We start from the raw sequence: 20,668 nt of genomic DNA on the forward strand, positions 1-20,668 counted from the left end.
CAGTTCTACAATGTCCTAACAGTGACCGGAACTATAAGCAGTACAGTCGTCCCTTGCCAGCTGTGAGTATTCCATTCCGGGAAACACACGCAGTGGGCAAATTCGCAGGTGGGAAGCAATGGGGAATCACTGAAAACAGGGGGTTAGGGGAATCGTGGGCACGAAACGACTGAAAAATACAGTAAAAAGAAAAAAGAAAAAAATCCCCGACCCCTGGAAATAACCCCCTGGACCACACAAAATTTCAAAATAAATCTCGCCAAACTAGGGTCACGGTTGGTGAGGGCAGTCAATTTCCCAGTCACGGATACTCAAATCTATGATTGGGGAAACCGCGATTGGTGAGGGATAACTCTACTCCAAATGTGGCTGCACCATAGATTTGTATGAGAGCATGATCATATCAGCATTTTTATTTTCAATCCCCTTCCTAATGATCCCTAGCATGGAATTTGCCTTTTTCACAGCTGCCACGCACCAAGTCAACAGTTTCAATGAGCTGTCCACCACAACCCCAAGATCTTTCTCCTGAGAGGGAGGCTCAAATCCAATCAGTATATATATGTGAAGTTGGGGGGGGTTGCCCCAATATGCATCACTTTACACTTGCTTACACTGAACCAAATTTGCCATTTTGTCACCCACTCACCCAGTTTGGAGAGATCCTTTTGGAGCTCCTCACAATCCATTTTGGATTTCCCTAAATAGTTTGGTGTCATCTGCAAACCTGGCTACTTTGCTGCTTACTCCAACTTCTAGATCACTTATGAACAAGTTAAACAACACTGGTCCCAGTACAGATCCCCGGGGGACCCCACTTAGTACTTCCCTTCATTGTGAAAAATGTCCATTTATTCCTATCCTCAGCTTCCTGTCCTTTAACCAGTTACCGATTCACACATGAAATCTGTCTCCTTATCCCACAACTGCTAAGATTAATCAAGAGACTTTGGGGGGAACTTCGTCAAAAGCTTTTTGGAAGTCCAAGTATACTATGTCAACCAAGTATACTATATCACCTTCAACCACATGCCTGTTGATACTCTCAAAGAACTCCAAAAGGTTAGTGAGGCAAGACTTGCTCTTGCAGAAGCCATGCTGGTTCTCCTTCAGCAAGGCCTGTTTTTCTATAGGTTTAACAATTTTGTCCTTAAGTATGCTTTCCATCAAGTAACCTGTTGTTGTATACTTAAATATGGAAGCTAAAGTTCTTGAAAGTCAGATTTTCCTGTTCCTAGCTTAGCTGGCCAAACAAAAAGCTGGACTTCTCATCCAATCCAGCAGTGTTTGTCAAATAATAGCAGGTCAAATATAGTAGTTCCGTCACTGTCAAATCAAACTTTAAAAAAGAAAAAGTCAAATTTCTTTGTTTACATGAACCCTTGGAAAAAAGCATCTTAGTATCATAAATTACATTAATGTGACTTAATAGCCAACCTTTCTGCCAGTCTAGCTGGTGGAGGGAAGGGAGATAAAAATATGTATATAGCCACTGACAAGCTTAAAGACACAGCTAATTTGGAACCTTTATGTAAAATTGTTCCTTTTTGGTTTGTTTGTTTTCAAATAAAAAACAAAAAGCCGAGATACATAGCCTGCATATTGTCTCCTTATATAAACATAAAAGTCACAAATTGAATCTTAAGAAAATGCCTTGCATTAACATTATCTGCAATAATGTTGCAGCTTCCACAGAAGGCAATACATAATTGCGCATGTAGCTGCTAAAACACAGCATATTGCTAAGTGACATTTTGCTCCATTTTGCTGTAATGCTGTCCTTTGTTTAAGTAAAAAACCAGCCAATTATTTGAAGCAGCATCTGTAATCTAATCAAGCCACCCAAAGCTCCCTCCGACCGCACCACCCATTATTACTAAAACACACTCAGATCAGAAAGCCTGCTCAAGAAATATATTGGAGTATACTTGTCATGGGGTTTTATAAATTGTTACTCCAGCAATTGTTTTTTTTTTTTTAAAGCCACACACATTTATGAACAAAATAGAAAATACAATGAAAAGCCTTCTGCAGGAGTTTTTAAGCACATTACAGTTTTATACATCAACTTAAGCATACACTGAAAAATGTGACATGTGAACACAGCAAAACAAATATGCCATACAAGTACACATGTCAGAAATGAAGACTAAATTCGATGTCATTACCATCTTATTTACTTTATTTTTCTACGTAAACCACTTCCAGAACTTCTGTTGAAAAGCAGTATATAAATATTAGTAGTGCAAAGAGATGCTGACCCAGGTATCTCTTGGTAACAATGTCTGAATTGGGCTTGAATTGGCCGATTTATCCCAGGTCTGGGTTTGCTGCGCATGATGTTGCAACACTACCAAGGCTATAAAATTAGTCAGTGACAGCATGCATTGCGCCTCTTAACCTTACCATTAAGAAGTAGTGATCCTCTGGTTCAGCTCGAAGGTATTTAAAAATAACCTGCTCCATGAACCTCTCCATAAGATCCCAGTCTTCCACAATACCATGTCGTATAGGCCACTGAAGGGAGAGAGAACACTGTGGAACAGGTGTGTTGTGTGTCCATAATATGCATTTATCTGAATCCAAGACTAGGTTTTTTTCAAGTTTTTTGACGTTAGAAATTGGGTCGTCTTAAATTCAGAGTCCTTTTCCTTTGGGGTAAATACAGGTAGGACCTGTATTTAACCTCTTTTTTTCAAGAGGGTAGTTTTAAATTCAGACTCGTCTTCTTTCAGGTAACACAATACAGGTGGCCCTCGTTTTTCGCAGGGGTTCCATTCTTACCTATAGGCACGAATACGGAAATTATGAATAATGAAACCTTACCCCATGGGAATCTAGGGGCTAGGTTCCTACACACAAACAAAAAAGACTAAAAATTGGCTGGGGAGAGCATAAATAAGATAAAGTACTCTGCCTTGCTCTCCAGAAATGCCCCCCCTTCCTCCAATTTTAGCAAAAAGAAATCGCGAGGGGGGGGGTTAAAAGAGCCACAAAATGGCTTCGTGCAACTTCCAGACAGGAAATGACACCAGAAGTCATTTCTGGTGGCCCTGAAACCATGGATAGGCAAAAATCACCTATTTTTGTGCCCACAGATACGGAAACCAGGTCTCTAGGACCTCACCGTGGATATGTGAAACCACAGTCACTGGAACCGTGGATAACAAGGGCCACCTGTAGTTCTTTACTCTGTTGCACCAAACCAGTAGCTACACTGCACACAAGAAGATTCCATGGTGCACATGAAGCAACTCATGTGCAGGGTCTGCCCCACAGATTTCAATATAAAGGAATAAGTCATGTATGACACTGAAGTGAAGACAGCAACCCCTTTCTGGGCTACATTTTGTGCACACATCAAATATACACAGCCAGTGTGGGAGGTTGGGGAGGGCTGAGCAGTATACCAGTTATGGTGTACCAGTATACCAAGGTATACCAGTTATGGGGCCCACTAGCAGCAGTGCTGTCATCTTGGCTTTCACTTGGCACAGGATCCAACTGGGTTGATGAAATATACACAGACCTTGGCAAGCCCTGCACTAAGTAAGAGCACTCCTTAGAGTCCCTTGCAACAGCCATAGGACTCTGGAGCCATCTCTCAACTTGTGAACCCTCTGCGTCTAACTAGTCCCGTCACCCTCCCAACAATTAAGACCTGACTGCCCCCAAGGACCTCCCTGGCACTGAGCCTCTAAAACATAATTCAGGCCTATCAATTATCTATTTTGTGAATGAGATTGTGGAGTCCTGCACAATTCTCTGTGCCTTTTGCATTCCCTTCCTTCCTTGGAATGTGCATTACAGATGGCAGCAGTCAGGAAGGCAGCAGTAGCCTGCAGCACCAGAACATGTACAAAGGCGAGCAGATGGGGTCCAAGGAGACGGCAGTCTGGCACCAACTGGTATTTCCTGGTCCGGATGCAACCCATATAAAATCTGGACATGAAATACGCCCATTGGTGTAAATGGTGCTTTACAGAGTCAGAAAAGCAAAAGGAAGGAGGAGAGACAGATCCTGCCCAACAGGGCAAAGAGGCACCTTTCAAGGTGGTGATTCTCTCTATATTTAGTAGGGGGAGAACAACGAGCTCATTCCAACCCCAGCACAACATCTCTCCAGAGGCTGTTGCTGGTGTCTACCTTGTATTTCTTTTTAGATTGTGAGCCCTTTTGGGACAGGGAACCCGCGCTAAACATTCCTTGAGTTTTTAATAAGATATTTGAAGGAATGGTGATGGTATCACATAGGTGTTCTGGGATAGAATTCAAGCATAAGGGAGAAAAGGCAGGGATGCTCAAGAAAGCAGAAGGCTCAAGCAGAGGAGGGTTAGCCAAGTCAGAAACATCAAGTATCCAACTTAATCCTGTGCATTGGTCATAACAACTCTTCCACTCCTGGAATATTAATACATTCTTTCCTTGTTTCTGTAAAAGATGCACTTTGGTGCCAAATTAGTGATGAATGAAGTGTACACTTGCTAAACTCCTGCACAGCCATTAGGGTGGCCACACCTTACAACAGCAAGCACTGCCTGCCCATTGATTCTTTTTGGGAATTTCCATTTTTGGCCCAGTGATACCTTTGTAGCATAGGTAGGTTTATCTATGGCTTCATCTCCAATGAAGAAGTCTAGATCATCAATTCCTTGCGTCAGCCGCCTCTGTGCTTGGTCGCCTACTTTTGCTGATTCTCGTATTGCAATACCTAAATCAAAAAATGATAAGAAAATGTGCATACCAGAGACAGTCCCACTGACATTCTTTTTTTTTTTAAAGTAGACAAACACACTCACTCCAAACGCCTAGTCAGTTCACATATAGACACAATTACCCAGCCAGGTGGCATCTGCAATTCAGTATTAAATTGACCGGAAGACTCCCACGGGATTATTCAAGTTGTATCCATGGTGTCAGGTAAAAAGGAAGTCACTTGTTTGCAAAAGCAGATCCCTGGCAGCAACACAATGGAGATGGGAAGGAAACAGGACTTGTCATAGCAACCAGAAACTGATTTAATGAGGACTGGGCTGGCAAGAAGGAAAGCGAGCTTTTCTCTCCAGCTACACGCTAGCCAAGGATGCTAGTGCAGTAAACACCATTTCCCCAAAAGAGACACCCCACCCTGAGAAAGCAGAGTTAAGAGAGCCAAGAAGCAAAAGTATTCTTCTCCTTTCACCAAGAATAATTAGTTTTAGAAGGTGAAGCAAATATTACTTACATGATGGGATAATGAATTGTGGTTCAGTATTCCCTGCATAGCCCAGTTTTGTATACCTAAAGAAAGAAAGTTAACCGGTCTTCAAACGAATACCATGAAAAGACAGGGCTGTATTTATACAAATTTGTTACACAAGTGTGGTGATGGCCACTAGCTTAGATGACATTAAAAGGGAGTTAGACACAGACTACCAATCACTAGCCATTATGGCTATTTGGAACGTTCGTGGTTAGAGGTAGCTTGCTACCAAATACCAGTTTCTGGGGAGCAACAATAGAGAAGAACAATTGTGTCTTCCCAGAGACATCTGGCTGGCTACTGTGGGAAGCAGGATTCCAGATGTTTGGTCTTATCAAGTTGGACTCATTCTTCAACACCATAGGGTTTGGAGCCTGATTTTTGTGCCTTGTATTTTAAATTGTGTAAACCCTCAACACATCAGCTGCTGTGGTGCAGTGGGGAAGCAGCTTGCCTAGAGGCTCTTAGTTCAAATCCCCACTGGTGTGCTTCCCAGACTGTGCCCAGTAAATACATCTGTAGTCACCTATATTGGGCAGCAACAATAGAGGGAGGTGCTGAAAGGCATAATCTCATACTGCACAGGAGGTGGCAATGGTAAACCACTTCTGTATTCTACCAAGAAAATCACATGGAATGTGATTGCTAGGAGTCGACACCGACTTGACGGCACAATCTTTCCTTTTTTCCAAACCCTTGACACACATTTTGGCAGCATTCTCCTGGTAGACAGCACTAGAACACTGAAGGGACGGCCACCAAGCCACATACTATCTATACTGATGTGCCATGGGTCTTCCAATTCTCAGAAGGAGGTCTTTTCCCCAGATATAATTGGATTGTTTCCTAGCTAGAAATGATCAGAATTAAGCATGGAAAGCATGTGTTTGGCCCCTCCTTTAAATTCACCTGCAAATAAACTGACACAGCTGAAAATTAATCAATTCACAATTTTGACTAGTCAACATAAGCGGAAGTGCAGGATTTATTGTTTTCCGGGAGACGTGGCAATGGGGCAGCATGCTGCCGCCCCGAAGGGCTTTGACAAAACAGAGCACTGGCAGGAGAAATGTGACGGGAGGGGTAAGTGCACCCTCCCCTGCCCTTAAAGATGCACACACACCCCTGCCATCGAACCACCCTCGCCTGGTTCCATGCGCATCCCTACACTACATCTCTCATACCAACCCTACATACCCTCATACCAACATCTTGAGAATTTAGGCTCTGATTCCATCTCTCTTACAAGTTGCTCAACTTCACTTTTACAAGTCTTACTGATTTACACACACAATCTTCAAAAGATTTACCCAGAAGTCACACTGGGTCCATTGGGACTTGCTCCCATATAGATGTTCTCTAGCTTGCACCCCTGCTAACTAAGCAAAGAAACACTTTTCAAAGTGGTGATTCTCTTATATTTAGCAGGGGGAAGAGCAACTGACCCTATCCTGCTCCGGCACAGCATCCCTCCAGTAGCTGTTGCTGGTATCGGTCTTATGTTCCTTTTTAGACTGGGGACAGGGATCCATCTTATTTATGTATTATTTATGTTTCTATGTACTGTAAACCGCTTTGAGAACTTTGGTTGAAGAAGTGGTATATAAATATTCATAGTAATAGTAATCACAGCAGGGCATATCACACAGTTCAAAAGCTCCCAGGGGCACATCACTTTGCCAAAACAATTAATAAGAAAGGCTGCTTAAGACAGTTCAACTTTTAACATCACCAAGGCATGTCCTCCCCAAACAGTCTTAAAATAGACCACTCTGTCCCACATGGAATCAGGATCAGCATGTAAACTGATCTCTAGGGCAACTCAAAGGAGAGGGAGGATTTATACAACCAAGACTGGAAGTAAATCAAACAGGCAGTGTGTGAATGTAGATATTTGCGTAACGCAAATGGCCAGAAAGTAAGAAAACTCAATAAACGTCTTCTAGCTGTAGCCCAAGAATTAGATCTAGCATAAGCAAGCATTAATCAAAGGATCCAGCCACAGTTACCAAAACAAATTTGGATTGTACTGATGAAACACAGACAAGCGCTATTTGCATATTCCCCTGCTGCAACCTACAGGGCTTACATCTGAGAAACACTTTGCACTTGACAGGGACTGTTACAACCACTATGATTTGGATAATTGGTTATTATGTACAGTGTAATGAGACAGAGATAACCCTTCTCTCTGCTTATGAACCTTCAAGCCCACATGAAAAGCACAGTTGTACACAGTGGCAGCAGGCTGCTGCACCAGGTTGCATACAGCCAACATACATCCACCCATGACTGAACAGATGACTAAATGTAAGTGCCCCAATCATGAGCTCACAGCTATCACAATTATGGCTTGGATATGTGAAGCTGCTGTGCTAGTTTATCAACTGCCTTATTACACCAGGTAACTGCACAGCTGTGGGCATTATTAGGATGGGAATGAAGCAGGACTTGAAGCATTTATTAAGATGCATGGGTCGCCTGATCACGAAGGCTCAGGGTAGGCAGCAAGTTAAAACAGAAAGAATGCACAGAGTAAGATTTCACCACATTAAGTCTCCATCAATCTTCTGGCTTAACCCTCATCCCTCAGAAGTCAGCTCAAATAGAGAGGCCTCAAAATACTAATGCAAAATATCCAAGATTGCACTTGACAAGCTTCCAGTGGGAGGAAGTTCCTTAAGTCAGTGTTTCCCAGCCTTCCCCCTACATGACACCCTTTGATTATAAAAAGGAAGAAAAAAAATTGGGGGCACACTGGCCAACTGGGAGCCAACTTACCCCATCATGCACGAGATAGAGGCACACGTTTCCCACTGCATGAAGGAGGAAGTCAGCTGCAAAAATGGGAGTTTAAACTCTCGGCTTTTGCAGCAGCCCGCTCCTTTATGCATTGGGAAGGGGGCTCCTTCCCCTTCCAAGAGCTCCCCATTTGCAGTTGACTCAGAATGAGGTGGCAACCCAGCAAATGTCCCATAGCACACTAGTTGGGAAACACTGCCTTAAGCCACCCAAACTCTATCTGGACTTGGTGCAAAGATGGAGTCCATGGCACATCTTTGAAATGGGTGAGGAAGTGTTCTCCTTGGTCTGTTGGGCCTAGGCATTTTAGACTTCCCAAAAGTCTAAAGCTAGGTTATTTTGAAATATTTCAAGTTTCTAGGTTACTGGGCAGCCGTGTGCCTGGGATTTTTCAAGTTATAAAAATAAGCCTATCCTGCAAAGGTAACGTTGTGCTGTAGAGTCAGTGTCGACTCCTGGTGACCAAAGAACCCTGCGGTTGTCTTTGGTAGAATACAGGAGGAGTTTACCATTGCCTCCTCCCATGCAGTGTGAGATGATGCCTTTCAGCATCTTCCTATATCACTGCTGCCCAATATAGGAGATTCTCATAGTCTGGAAAATATTCCAGTAGGGATTTGAACCAGCAACCTCTTGTTCCCTAGGCAAATTACTTCCCCACTGTGCCATTAGGTGGCTTAGGCCTATCCTGTAAGGGACAAATAATGATAGGTCCAACTGCAAGAGAGTGATCATGAGCTTCATGACTTATGAACGTGGGTCTCCCTGCTCCTAGTGCAACCACTAAACCACACAGGCTTTGTATCCAGAACTCCACCACTTAAGAGGGAATTAAGCTCCCCAGTATGGAACTGAACAGGCTTAATAACTTGCATGATAAAGTGCTCATAATAAATGTTCAGGTTTATTTCAAATCCAACTTTATTGCAAGGTTTCACAACATTGCAACAATGTATTTTAAAAATAAGTTTAATAAGGACAAATTAATGTTCAGTGATAGAGGCCAGGTCACAATGGCCCCCCAGAAACTTGAAATAAATTAAGTAAAGCTCTTTGAAACTTCTTTTGACATCAGACTATAAATAACAGAGTTCGAAATCCAAGCTCAGGTGTCAGTTTTCTGCCCACCTAGCAGAACAATTCCACTGTACCTGTGAGTCAAAGGCCGCCTTTAAAGATGGATTCTGTTTTTGCCTCTGGCAGGCTTGCTTCAAAAATGTTACTGTCTCAATATTGCTTTTGATCAGCTCATTTTAAAAGATTCACATGTTCAAAATTTCTCTCCAGACAAAAATAATGTTAAACCCACAACAAATGGTTTATGTAGGACACCAGTTGTGTATGGTGCATGTTGCATATAGTTTTGTTCCTTAGATATCATGTAGTTAGGAACTTGGATTCTAAATACAAGGTGCTAGTTATAACCTATAAAGCCCTAAACAGCTCAGGCCCAAGGTATAGATAGATAGATAGATAGATAGATAGATAGATAGATAGATAGATAGATAGATAGATCTTTATTGTCATTGTCCTGTGCAGAACAACGAGATTGAAAAGAATCTACAACCACTACTACAGGACCTAACAAGAATAATCTAAACATATACCCATACGCCCCCCTCCCATCAACCCACTAAAAACCCACTAAAAAAACTCTAAAAACTAAATACAAAAAACCCCTCAGAAGCTGTGTTTTGCTGCGTTCAAAGCTGAGACCGCTTTTGGGTAGAAGCTACTTCTCAAGCGGCTGGTCCTGGTCTTTAAGACCCTATACCTCCTTCTCGAAGGCAGAAGCTGAAAGAGATCATTTCCAGGGTGTGTGGGATCCTGCGCTATCTCTACAGCTTTATTATAACACCTAGTGGCATAGATTTGATCTAAGGTAGGAAGAGTACACCCAATTATTTTCTCCGCAGTCTTAACAACCTTGGACAGCAGTGTTCTTTCTCTGGCTGTACAACTCCCAAACCACACACAGATCCCATAAGTATGCCCCCTTAAGTGGTGAAGCAGGGAAATGCTTGACTACTAAGCAGAAGGTTGCCAGTTCAAATCCCTGCTGGTACTATATCGGGCAGCAACGATATAGGAAGATGCTTAAAGGCAATCATCTCATACTGTGCAGGAGGAAGCAATGGTAAACCCCTCCTGTATTCTACCAAAAGAAAACCACAGGGCTCTGTGGGTGCCGGGAGTCGAAATCGACTTGACGGCACACATTACCTCTATTTAAGAGAACATCTTCTTTGCCAAGAGCCCCATCGCCCATTGAGTTCATCTGGAGAGATTTATCTGCAGTAGCTACCAGCTTGTCTGGTGGCTACACAGAGAAGGGCCATCTATGTTGCTTTCTCAGGACTCTGTGATGTGCTCCCTGCTGAAATAAGAGCTTCCCCATCTCTTACAACTTTTTAAAAGCCCCTAAAGATTCATTTTCTCACTCAAGCATTTTAACTTGACTGTGGTTTTTAATTGTTTTTAAGATTTTCATTTTTGTTTTACTTGCTTTATACTGTAAACCACCCAGAGACTGAAGTTTGGGGTGGTCTACAAATTCGAAAGTCATAAATAAATATAAATAAAAGAACCATCTCGGCAACTCTCTCAGAAAGAACAAAATCCAAAATATCATGCAAACGAGTCAGTCATATACTTAATTTGCATGTTGTGAACATAATGGTCTGGACCCCAAGAACTAATTCTACACACCCAGAACAGCTTCGAACAGCAGTCCTCCACGCAGTCCTGCAAAACTCTTTTGAAACAGAAGCAAGTTTCAAAAGCAGTTTGTGATGTGTAATGGGGACCTGCCACGAGAAATCAAGAGTCTCCTTGAGCGTGCCCAGGCTTTTGGAAGCATCTTGTTCAATCCCAGCCAGACATTTCCTTGCCCGTTGCTGCCCGCTTGATGAGGTCATCTGAGGGGGCTCTGCTCTGGGTGCCGACAATGAGGGAGGCTCAGTTGTCGTGCACGTGGGACAGGGCCTTCTCTGTTGCTGCCCCCAGACTCTGGAATGCTTTCCTGGTGGCTATTCTCTCCTCGGTCTCCATCACAGCTTTTAGCAAAAGTGTAAAATCTTGGCTTTTTGCCCAGGCATTTATTTGATTCTCTGCTGCTGCTCTTTATAGTCTGTATTGCTTGTATGCTTTTGTTTTAAATTTTAAATCAGATTTGTTTAATATTTTTTTCACTTAATATTTTAATTGCATCTTCCTCACCATCTTGTGTTTAAATTTTTTTGCTGTAAACCACCTTGAGATTGCTTTTATGAAAGGCGGTATATAAATTTAACAATCAATCAATCAATTTCCTGGACTTTCTCCCAAACACACACACACACACACACACACACACACACACACAATTTGGAACTTAGTGGGGATAGCTTTGGTGTGTGTGTGATGTGTACATCAAAAAGAAGGGCTGTAAACTGGGAAGGTATATCTCCAAGGGGAGGGGAATAAAGATTGCAGTTGATTTGGTGATCAGATAGCACAAAGCAGGAGTTTCCAACGCTTGAGTTGGAATTAATCAATAATAACTCCCATCATCCCCAGCCACTATGGCCTTTGAGGATGGGAGTTGCAGTCCAACAATATCTGTGGATCCATTGGTTGAGAAGCCCAGCTATAGAGGATCTTCAGTAGTTATACAGAAATGGAACATCCAAAAAATGCAGTTTTTTTCACAGCCGCATCATTTATTTATTTGGTGCATTTATATACAGGGTTGATAAAAATCAACTTTTAAAAAATTTAAAATGGGTTTTTTTTTAAAAAAAATGGATTTTTAAATTTACATTTATTTCTTTATCTGTTTATTTATTTATTTAAAATCATAAAGAACCTAGGTTAAAGATATTGTCATGAATATTAATCACAACTACTAATTATATTCTATGAACATATTAACAGCAGTATATAGGGATGACAGACCTGATCAGTCCTAATCTGCAGGTAGTATAAATGCAGCGTGCGCACACAGAGTCAAGCTTGCTCCCTCCCTCCACCCAGTGCAAAGACACAGAAGGTCAATGAATGGATGGATGGATGTTTCAGGGGTTGTCCCTTACTTACTTTTTAATATCTACATGAACCCCTGGGTGAGTTCAGCAGGAGATTTGGTGCTTGGTGTTATCAGTATGCTGATGACACCCAAATCTACTTCTCCTTTTCATCTTCATCATCAGGAAATGGCATTCATTCCCTAAATGCCTGCCTAGAGGCAGTAATAGGCTAGATGAGGGATAGCAAATTGAAACTGAACCCAAGCAAGACAGCGGTGCTCATTGTAGGGGCTCAGAATTAGAGGGATGAGTTAGATCTTCCTGTGCTGGACAGAGTTACACTCCCCCAGAAGGAACAGGTACTCAGCTTGGGGTACTCCTGGACCCAGGCCTCACCCTGGTATCTCAGGTGGAGGCTATGGCCAGGAGTGCTTTCTACCAGCTTGAGCTGATTCTATAGCTGCATCTAGTCCTTGAAAAGGACGACCTCAAAACAGTGGTGCATCAGCTGGTAACCTCCAAGCTTGACTACTGCAATGTGCTCTATGTGGGGCTGCCTTCATATATAGTTCAGAAACTTCAGTTAGTTCAAAATGCGGCAGCCAGATTGGTCTCTGGAGTAACCCAGAGAGACCATATTATGCCTGTTTTGAAACAGTTGCATTGGCTGCCGATATGTTTCTGGGCAATATACAAAGTGCTGGTTATTACCTTTAAAGCCCTGAACGGCTTAGGTATGAGTTACCTTAAAGAGCGCCTTCACCTGCATGATCCCCAGCACACGTTAAGGTCATCTGAGGAGGTCAGTTACCACCAGTATGTCTGGTGGCAACTCAAAGGCAGGCCTTCTCTGTAGCTGCTCCTGAGCTGTGGAATGCACTCCCAGCAGAAATCCGTAGTTTGAGTTCATTGTTGGCCTTCAGGAGAGCCTGGCCTTCCAGTGTTATGTAAGGATTGTTTTTAAAGGACTGATTTGTGGGGTTTGATTTTGTTGTTGTGAACTGCCCAGAGCCATTTGGATGGGACAGTATATAAATAAATTTAATTGCTGCAGCAGTCAATGAAGTTGTTTTTTAAAAAGGCACTCTTTGGCTGTTGCATTTTGCTCCACTTGTCGTTTCCAGACAGAGGCAGCCAACATACAGTGCATTGCAACAGGCAACTCTGGAAGTTATCAGCATGTGCACCACTGTTTTACAGTCACTTTTCCCCAAAAAAAATATGCAGTTGGTGTATCAGCTGGAGCTGATAAAAAGCACTCCTGACCACCACCTCAACCTGAGGTATCAGAGAGAGAGAGATCTGGATCCAGGAGAACTCCCAAACTGTGCACTTGTTCTTGTTCTTTCTGGGGGAATATAAGCCCATCCAGAGGACGAAGATCTATTCCAGCTTCCTACAATGAGCACCTCCATCTTATCTGGATTCAGTTTGTTGTCCATCATCATTGCCTGCAAATAGGCATTTAAGGAAGCTTAATTACCTGATGAAGCCAACAAGGAGAAATAGATTTGGGTATCATAAGCCTACTGCACCAAGTCTCCTGATGATCTACCCCAGCAGTTTCATGTAGATGTTAAAAAGCATTAGAGACAGTATGGAGCCATTCTGTAGCAGCTGCTGGAGTTCTAGTGCTTCATAACTATTGAAATTCAGAGGATCCCACAGTCAACTCTTTACAAGGTCCATTAATATTGAAGTCTCATAAGAAACAACATGGAAACCAAAGACTTTAGGGTGCAAGATACAAAGCTTACAGGGGAAATTAAGGGGCCCGTGAGCACCCATTGTCAGTCAGCATAGATAGTACTCGGCTAGGATTTCACTAATACAATGCATGTCTCCTGGTGGATTGCGACAGAAATAAGCAGTTATGGAAACATGCAAACCAGAGTCTTTAGTTCTCACATTGTTACTTGAAAAATCTTTACTTCAGCACTGGAGTTGCCTAGAATGACAGGAATAATTCTTTGTTTAAGCAATGAAGAGGAGGAGGAAGAGATCCAAGATGGGAGAGTTCAATTCTGGTTTAAGAAATGCATTCTCAATTAATGTGCGCTTTAATCCAATATTTCGCTCAGGTCTGGAAGGAAAAGTATAGAGGGAAAGACAGAACAGCAGCACCACAGAGCACTTGTGAACTAGTTCTGACTTCCATCAATGTTCTCATTCATCTCCATCTTACTGTAACAAACCTGAACTAAAAGCAGATGGCACGCAGAACAAATCTCACAAGGCTGGCAAAGACAGAAAGGGAGAGACCCCCTCTTCAATATGTCAGCATGAATAGCCGTGCTCCTTGATCTCCCTTTCTGAATATATACGCCATTGCATCCATATTACTGAAATCTGAGGTTGAAGAATCAGCTAGAGGTAGGAAGGCAGGCAAGATGAAGCTGTCAGAAGATGGCATGAGACAGATTTCCCCTGGCAGCTGATACCAGGAGAATAAAGGAGAGGAGAATACTATAGGAGCCCTACAGAGGGGATCATCTTTTAAATATGTGAAGATGTATGGATAGCAGGCGTAGGAAATGGGTGGAAGGCATGCAAAACTGGGGAGGGGGTGTATCAAACACATGAGAAAAGTTCAGCTAGAAGTTTACCAATACTGGAAGGAGAAGGAATGAAAAAAATGGCTGGTTGCTCCAAGTCCAGGGGTGTGAGAAGGATGCCAAAAATTCTAGGGGGTGAAGAGAGTTGTATGGATCCGACTGCATCAGTATTGGCAATGGAGGACAGGGCAGAGGGTAGAGAAGAAGGAGTGCCAGCTCTGAGGTAAAGGAAAGAAGGCTGGTCCCATAGGGGTTGGAGGACAGGCAGAATGGTGGCAGCTGCTACAAGGTAAGAGAACATTCCCCGCTCTTCCAAAAAGGACCTAAAGAAAGGCAAGGTTACAGGGTTGCTGTTTCAAGCAGTGGAGAAAGAGTAAGCAAGTCCTATCAAGGGAGAAAGCAAAGTAGTGGTCATTGGGGGCCATTAAGGGCATCAGGTAAAAAACAGACTGAGCTGCCCCAAGGCACAATCTGTGGCAAATCTCATGCACTCTGAACTCCCCGACTGTTCCAAGGAATAAATGATAAGAGGTGCCTGTACTGAGTTGAACGGGGTTGAGGCGAGTGTCAGGAGACCCAATTTGGGTATGGAATGTGGAAATCTGGAGACTTCCCCTATGAAGAAAGGAGAAGAGGGGGATGGGAAAAAGAGCAAGGTTGACACCACTAGAGATGCTAGCTTTGAGATTTTGAGAGAATGACAATGGCAGGGGAACAGGAATGCCTTGTACAGAGGTGAAGAGGGTTAAATATAGAGCATTATTATTATTATTACATACAGTAGCAGTAACAAGAAGGAATCTTGCTGCACCTTAGTCTAACAAATGTATTGTAGCATAAAGCTTTTGTGAGTTACAGCCCACTTCATCAGATGCTTAAAGTGTTCTCTTCAGCTGGCAGAGGGGAGAAAAAAATTGCAAACGGAGGAGTCATCAAATGCATGCCTGACAATACTATGCAAACCTTAAATGGCTATAAGATCAGCACAGTGTCCATTCCCAGCAGCAGTAACTGGTAGTAGAAGCAGCAGCACACAGAGCAAGACATCACAGGCACAGGCAAGGCTATTGCATTTGGTGCTATAAGAAGAAGGACCACCACCCCAGGCCCTGAGGGACAAGGAGCGGAAGAGCCGAGGCTCTTTAGGGGAATGAAAGTGGGGCAAGGAAGAGCCCCCTGCTCCCAGTTCCTCACAAGAAAAGGGGCTTGTGCCGAGAGAGCGATGGGAGAGGCAAGGCAGGGGCACCTGAATTCTTGTTACTGGGGGAGCAGATAACAGCTATTCCCAGAAGAGATGCTGGTTTAAGGCAAGGTCCTCACTGGGGTCAGAGAGGTCCCGGAGCAGAGCGGCAGGGAGAGAGCGAGGTTGCAGTCCGAGGCACACGGTTACCCAGGAGCAAGCCCTATGGACGGCAGTGGGGCTTGCTTCCGAGTAGACGTGCATGCATGGTAGGATTGCGCTGGAGAGACGGAGGAGGGTGCCGCTGGGAGAGGAGAGCGGGGCGGGGAGCGCCATGCCTGCAGAGCGTGGAGCCCGGCTACGCTGCCACTCACCCGGTGCCGCCGTCAACCACGCACGGGGGCAGGTGGTTCGTCATTTTCGGGCGGCGCGCGGGGGGGGGGCGCCTCAGGCCCTCCTCGCTGCTTGGACAGCCCCAACCGCCGCACCGCGCAGCCGACTGAACTGACAGCACCGGCCTCAGCGCGCCGGCGTCAAGCCCACGCTTCTTCTCCCACCCCCTCCCCCCAACGTCACGTGCTTTTAAAACCCTGCGGTGCCCCCGGGGCGGCCATTTTGAGATGGGGCACGGCTAAGCCTTTGCCCTTAGGTTCCTTCCTCCTCCCACCCCGCCCCCGCCCCATCACTTAGCAACCGGTGGGGTTTGGCCTGGAGCCGCGGGCGGGGCAGAGCAGGGACAAGGGAGAGAAGCCCAGGGAAATCTAATGTCACAGCAATGCCCAATAAAAGAAGAAATAAAATAGCTTATCCGCAGACGCCCAGCCTCAGCAGTGCTGATACAATGCTGCTAATTGATAACCTACACACCATTCAGGTCCTTGCTGGTCTCTGGCCATAATAAAAGAAATTCATTCAGCAACTCAGGTCACAGTAGCCAGTTCAGCTTGAAGGTGCCACAAGGTTGTAGTACAGCAGTGGTTGCCAGTTGCTGATTCGTGTTTGAAGGCCCCTAATGTTGCATAACTTATTTATTTATTTATTACATTTATAAACCGCCCCATCCAGAGGCTCTGGGCTGTGTCCAACAACTTTTTTAAAGAAATAAAAAAAACACAATTCAAATCACAGTGGTAAAAACAATCTGAAAACAATTAAAAACAATTAAAATAAAGGCCAACAGCAAGCCTAAACTGCGGATATTTGCTGGGAGTGCATTCCATAGGCCTGGAGCACCTACAGAAAAGGCCCAGTTCCGAGTCGCCACCAGACGTACCGGTGGTAACTGGAGATGGACCTCTCCAGATGACCTCAATGAGCGATGGGGATCAAACCAAAGAAGGCACTCTCTAAGGTAGCCCGCACCCAAGCCATTCAGAGCTTTAAAGGTAATAACCAGCACTTTGTATTTTGCCTGGAAACATATTGGCAGCCAGTGCAACTGTTTTACGACAGGCATAGTATGGTCTATCCGGGTTACCCCAGAGACCAATCGGGCTGCCACATTTTGAACTAACTGAAGTTTCCGAACTACGTACAAAGGCAGGCCCACGTAGAGCGCACTGCAGTAGTCGAGCCTGGAGGTTAGCAGCTGATGCACCACTGTTTTGAGATCGTTCTCTTCAAGGAATGAACGTAGCTGTCGAATCAGCCGAAGCTGGTAGAAAGCTGTGGCTTCCAGCGGCATCTGGTGGGCCACTGCGCGAAACAGGATGCTGGACTAGATGGGCCTTGAGCCTGATCCAGCAGGGCTGTTCTTATGTTCTTATGTAAAGCGCTCCTGGCCATGGCCACCACCTGAGATACCAGTGTGAGGCCTGGATTCAAGAGCACTCCCAACCTGTGTACCTGTTCCTTCTGGGGGAGTGTAACCCCATCCAGCACAGGAAGATCTAACTCATCCCTTAAATTCTGATCCCCCACAATGAGCACCTCTGTCTTGCTTGGATTCAGCTTCAATTTGTTATCCCTCATCCAGCCCATTACTGCCTGTAGGCAGACATTTAGGTAGTGAATGCCATTTGATGATGATGATGATGATGATGATGATGATGATGATGATGATAGAGAGGAGAGTTAGTCTTCTGGTAGCAAGCATGACTTGTCCCCTTAGCTAAGCAGGGTCCACCCTGGTTGCATATGAAAGGGTGACCTGATGTGTGAGCACTGTAAGATATTCCCCTCGGATGGAGCCGCTCTGGGAAGAGCAGAAGGTTCCAAGTTCCCTCCCTGGCTTCTCCAAGATAGGGCTGAGAGACATTCCTGCCTGCAACCTTGGAGAAACCACTGCCAGTCTGTGAAGACAATACTGAGCTAGATAGACCAATGGTCTGACTCAATATATGGCAGCTTCCTATGTTCCTATGATGATGACAAGGAGAAATAGATTTGGATGTCATCAGCATACCGATAACACCCTGCACCACATCTCCTGATGACCTCACCCAGCGGTTTCATGTAAATATTAAAAAGCATTAGTGACAGAATGGAGCCCTGAGGGACTCCATATAATAGCTCTTGTTTTAAAGAGGAACTGTCACCAAGCTCCACCATCTGGAATCTGCCTGAGAGATAGGAGCGGAACCACTGCAAAGCACTGCCTCCTATCTCCAATTCCCCCAGGCGATCCAGAAGGATACCATGGTCGATGGTATCGAACGCTGCCAAGAGATGCAAAAGAACCAACAGAGTTACTTACACTCCCTTTGTCGATTCCCCGGTATAGGTCATCCATCAGGCCGACCAAGGCAGACACAACCCCATAGCCAGCTTTAATGCTGGTTTGAAATGGATCTATATAATCGGTTTCCTCCAAAACCGCCTGGATCTGCTCCCCAAGGCCAGAGAGCTGACAGGGCAACCAGAAATGGAAACAGTTACTAAATTACTGGTTTCCCTTCCCCTGTAATAGCCAGCTGCTCTGCCAATGCTAATTCTTCTGTTACCCACCACAACAGTAATAGCTGGCCCAGAGCCACAGGACACACACCCGGCATCATTCTGGCCAAGAGAACCCAAACACATGACAACAAAAGGCCTAGCACAACCCAATAAAAGGGAGAACTAACAACATTCAACCCAGACCTCCAACCCCACCTTATAACTCCCCCCCCACAGACCCCAGTCCCACACCGAAGGCCCGTCACCAAATGTCAGCCCCCTTTGGCGGCCGGCTTCGGCGGCTGCCTACAGGTGGTCTGCCGACTGTGCCTCTGGCGTGCCTCCCTCCAGTATATGCTGCCACGGACTCCAGAAATCTCTCATCTCATGAGAGATCTCTGGTCCTTGGGGACAGGTAGAACAAGTCAAGCACTCAGATAGAAGGGACAGGTGGAATAGGGCAGCAATCAGGCTGCCCCAAGCCAGTTCTTCAGAAGGTCTGGGGCTGCAGAAACAAACCTCCTCATCCGAGACAGGAATGCGCAGGCAGGGTGAGACAGCTGTTGTTCATCAGGAGAAGTCAGGGAGCTGACAGAATCTACCCCCTTCCTCTCAACACCCTCTCCGGTCTCCCATCATCATAATACATTGTGAAGGAAGAATCAATAACTGCTGCATCCACAACGAATGCCATCAAAACTGAGAGCTCAGCTCCATTGTAGTTAGTGTACTTTTGTGTGGATTGTAGGGCTGCTGCAAAGAGTTGTGAGTGATACTTGTACCACTTGTCCCTTATTTCAGCCCAAAACTGTCGGGGGCAGGGGAGCCACCATTGCACGAACAGGTTCAAAGAACCCGGGCTGCTGCACTCAGGGGCTGTGGCTTGCACCCCAGCCATGCCCCCTGTGTCTGATGTCACATGGAGGGGACGTGGCATGCTCGCAAACAGAGCCACGTACCCCTTTCAAGTTTATTCCACCCAGTGCCGCAATTGCAGTGAGGCCAAGAGCGGCTCTCCCTGCTTTAAAAGGCAGGGAGCCAAATTCCCGGCCTTGCTGCAAACACAGCACTGAGCGGAATATGCTTGAAAACAGAGTACGCAGTTCCGTTTGCAAGCACACCACCACATCAGATGTGGTGGTGGACACCGCTGGTGAGCTGAACCAGCGCCGCTGGCAGCTTCCCTACACTCCTGTCTCTGTCCCTTGAGGTATGCAATTTGTCCCTTTTTTTTTTTCAGCTAATGGGAAGGACCTATGGCTCAGATCAAACCAGTTATTCTCACTAATAACAAATAGTTAATGAGTTCCAACTCCAACTTGGGGCTGATATTACTCACTTCGATGACACTCCAGAGAAAGGCAGGGCTGCCTGAGTGGGCCAACCAACCGTGGCTCAGACCCAGAGTTCCTCAGGTAGCCAATGTTGGGGACACACACCCCAAGATTAGTCCCAGAGCCACCAACCCAGAATTATATGGAACCCAGGCCTGTGTCTGATTCCATTTTATAAGAGTTCAATTAAATGCCTGAACTCAAGGTGAACTGACACCCAGATCTCAGGACTGCCTCATGTACTGCTCTGTGTCAAGGTCTGGCCAGCTGCTAGGGAAGTTCACGAAGCAAGCAGAGCTACTGAAATCGGATATGGCTTGGCTGAACGCTGTCAGCAAGGAATGCTGACGAACGTTGATTCTCAGCAATGAGTAGGAGGCTGGAGCTGTGATTTATAGAGCAAGCCGAGAGCTCCCAGCTGGTAGGAATTCACGGCTTGTCAGCCCTCAGCAAGAGGCGTTTGCTTCTCCTAACAGCCTCTAATTGCGTTTTACGTCTCGTGATCCTGCGCTGTTGTGGAGTCATAGGTGTTTCATTACATAGCCCTTCTTCGCATTGGTCCCCCACGCCTTCTGCTGACTCAGGTTGCCGTGCCTGCTCTAAATCATTAGTTGGATCTACCACAGCCGTTTCATGAACGCTGACAGCCGGGCTCTGCCCCTCAGACACTC

The 20,668-nt window shown here is 45.1% G+C and overlaps 1 protein-coding gene across 2 annotated transcripts in view; it reads right to left on the reverse strand.

Annotated features, from left to right (window-relative positions):
- Positions 1 to 16,355, reverse strand: part of ACTR3B (actin related protein 3B) — a 42,104-nt gene extending 25,749 nt beyond the window's left edge. The window contains exons 1-4 of one of the 2 annotated variants that reach the window (XM_053263498.1): positions 16,161 to 16,355; positions 5,225 to 5,280; positions 4,587 to 4,711; positions 2,407 to 2,517 (exon numbers count right to left, since the gene is read on the reverse strand). In XM_053263498.1, the coding sequence (XP_053119473.1) occupies positions 2,407 to 2,517; positions 4,587 to 4,711; positions 5,225 to 5,280; positions 16,161 to 16,204 (336 nt within the window). In that variant the 5' untranslated portion in view covers positions 16,205 to 16,355. The remainder of the gene's footprint in view (positions 1 to 2,406; positions 2,518 to 4,586; positions 4,712 to 5,224; positions 5,281 to 16,160) is intronic. The other variant, XM_053263499.1, reaches the window with a different exon arrangement.
- Between the last annotated feature and the right edge of the window lie 4,313 nt (positions 16,356 to 20,668).

This window comes from Hemicordylus capensis, chromosome 6 (genome assembly GCF_027244095.1).
Source record: "Hemicordylus capensis ecotype Gifberg chromosome 6, rHemCap1.1.pri, whole genome shotgun sequence".
NCBI classification, from domain to species: Eukaryota; Metazoa; Chordata; class Lepidosauria; order Squamata; family Cordylidae; genus Hemicordylus; species Hemicordylus capensis.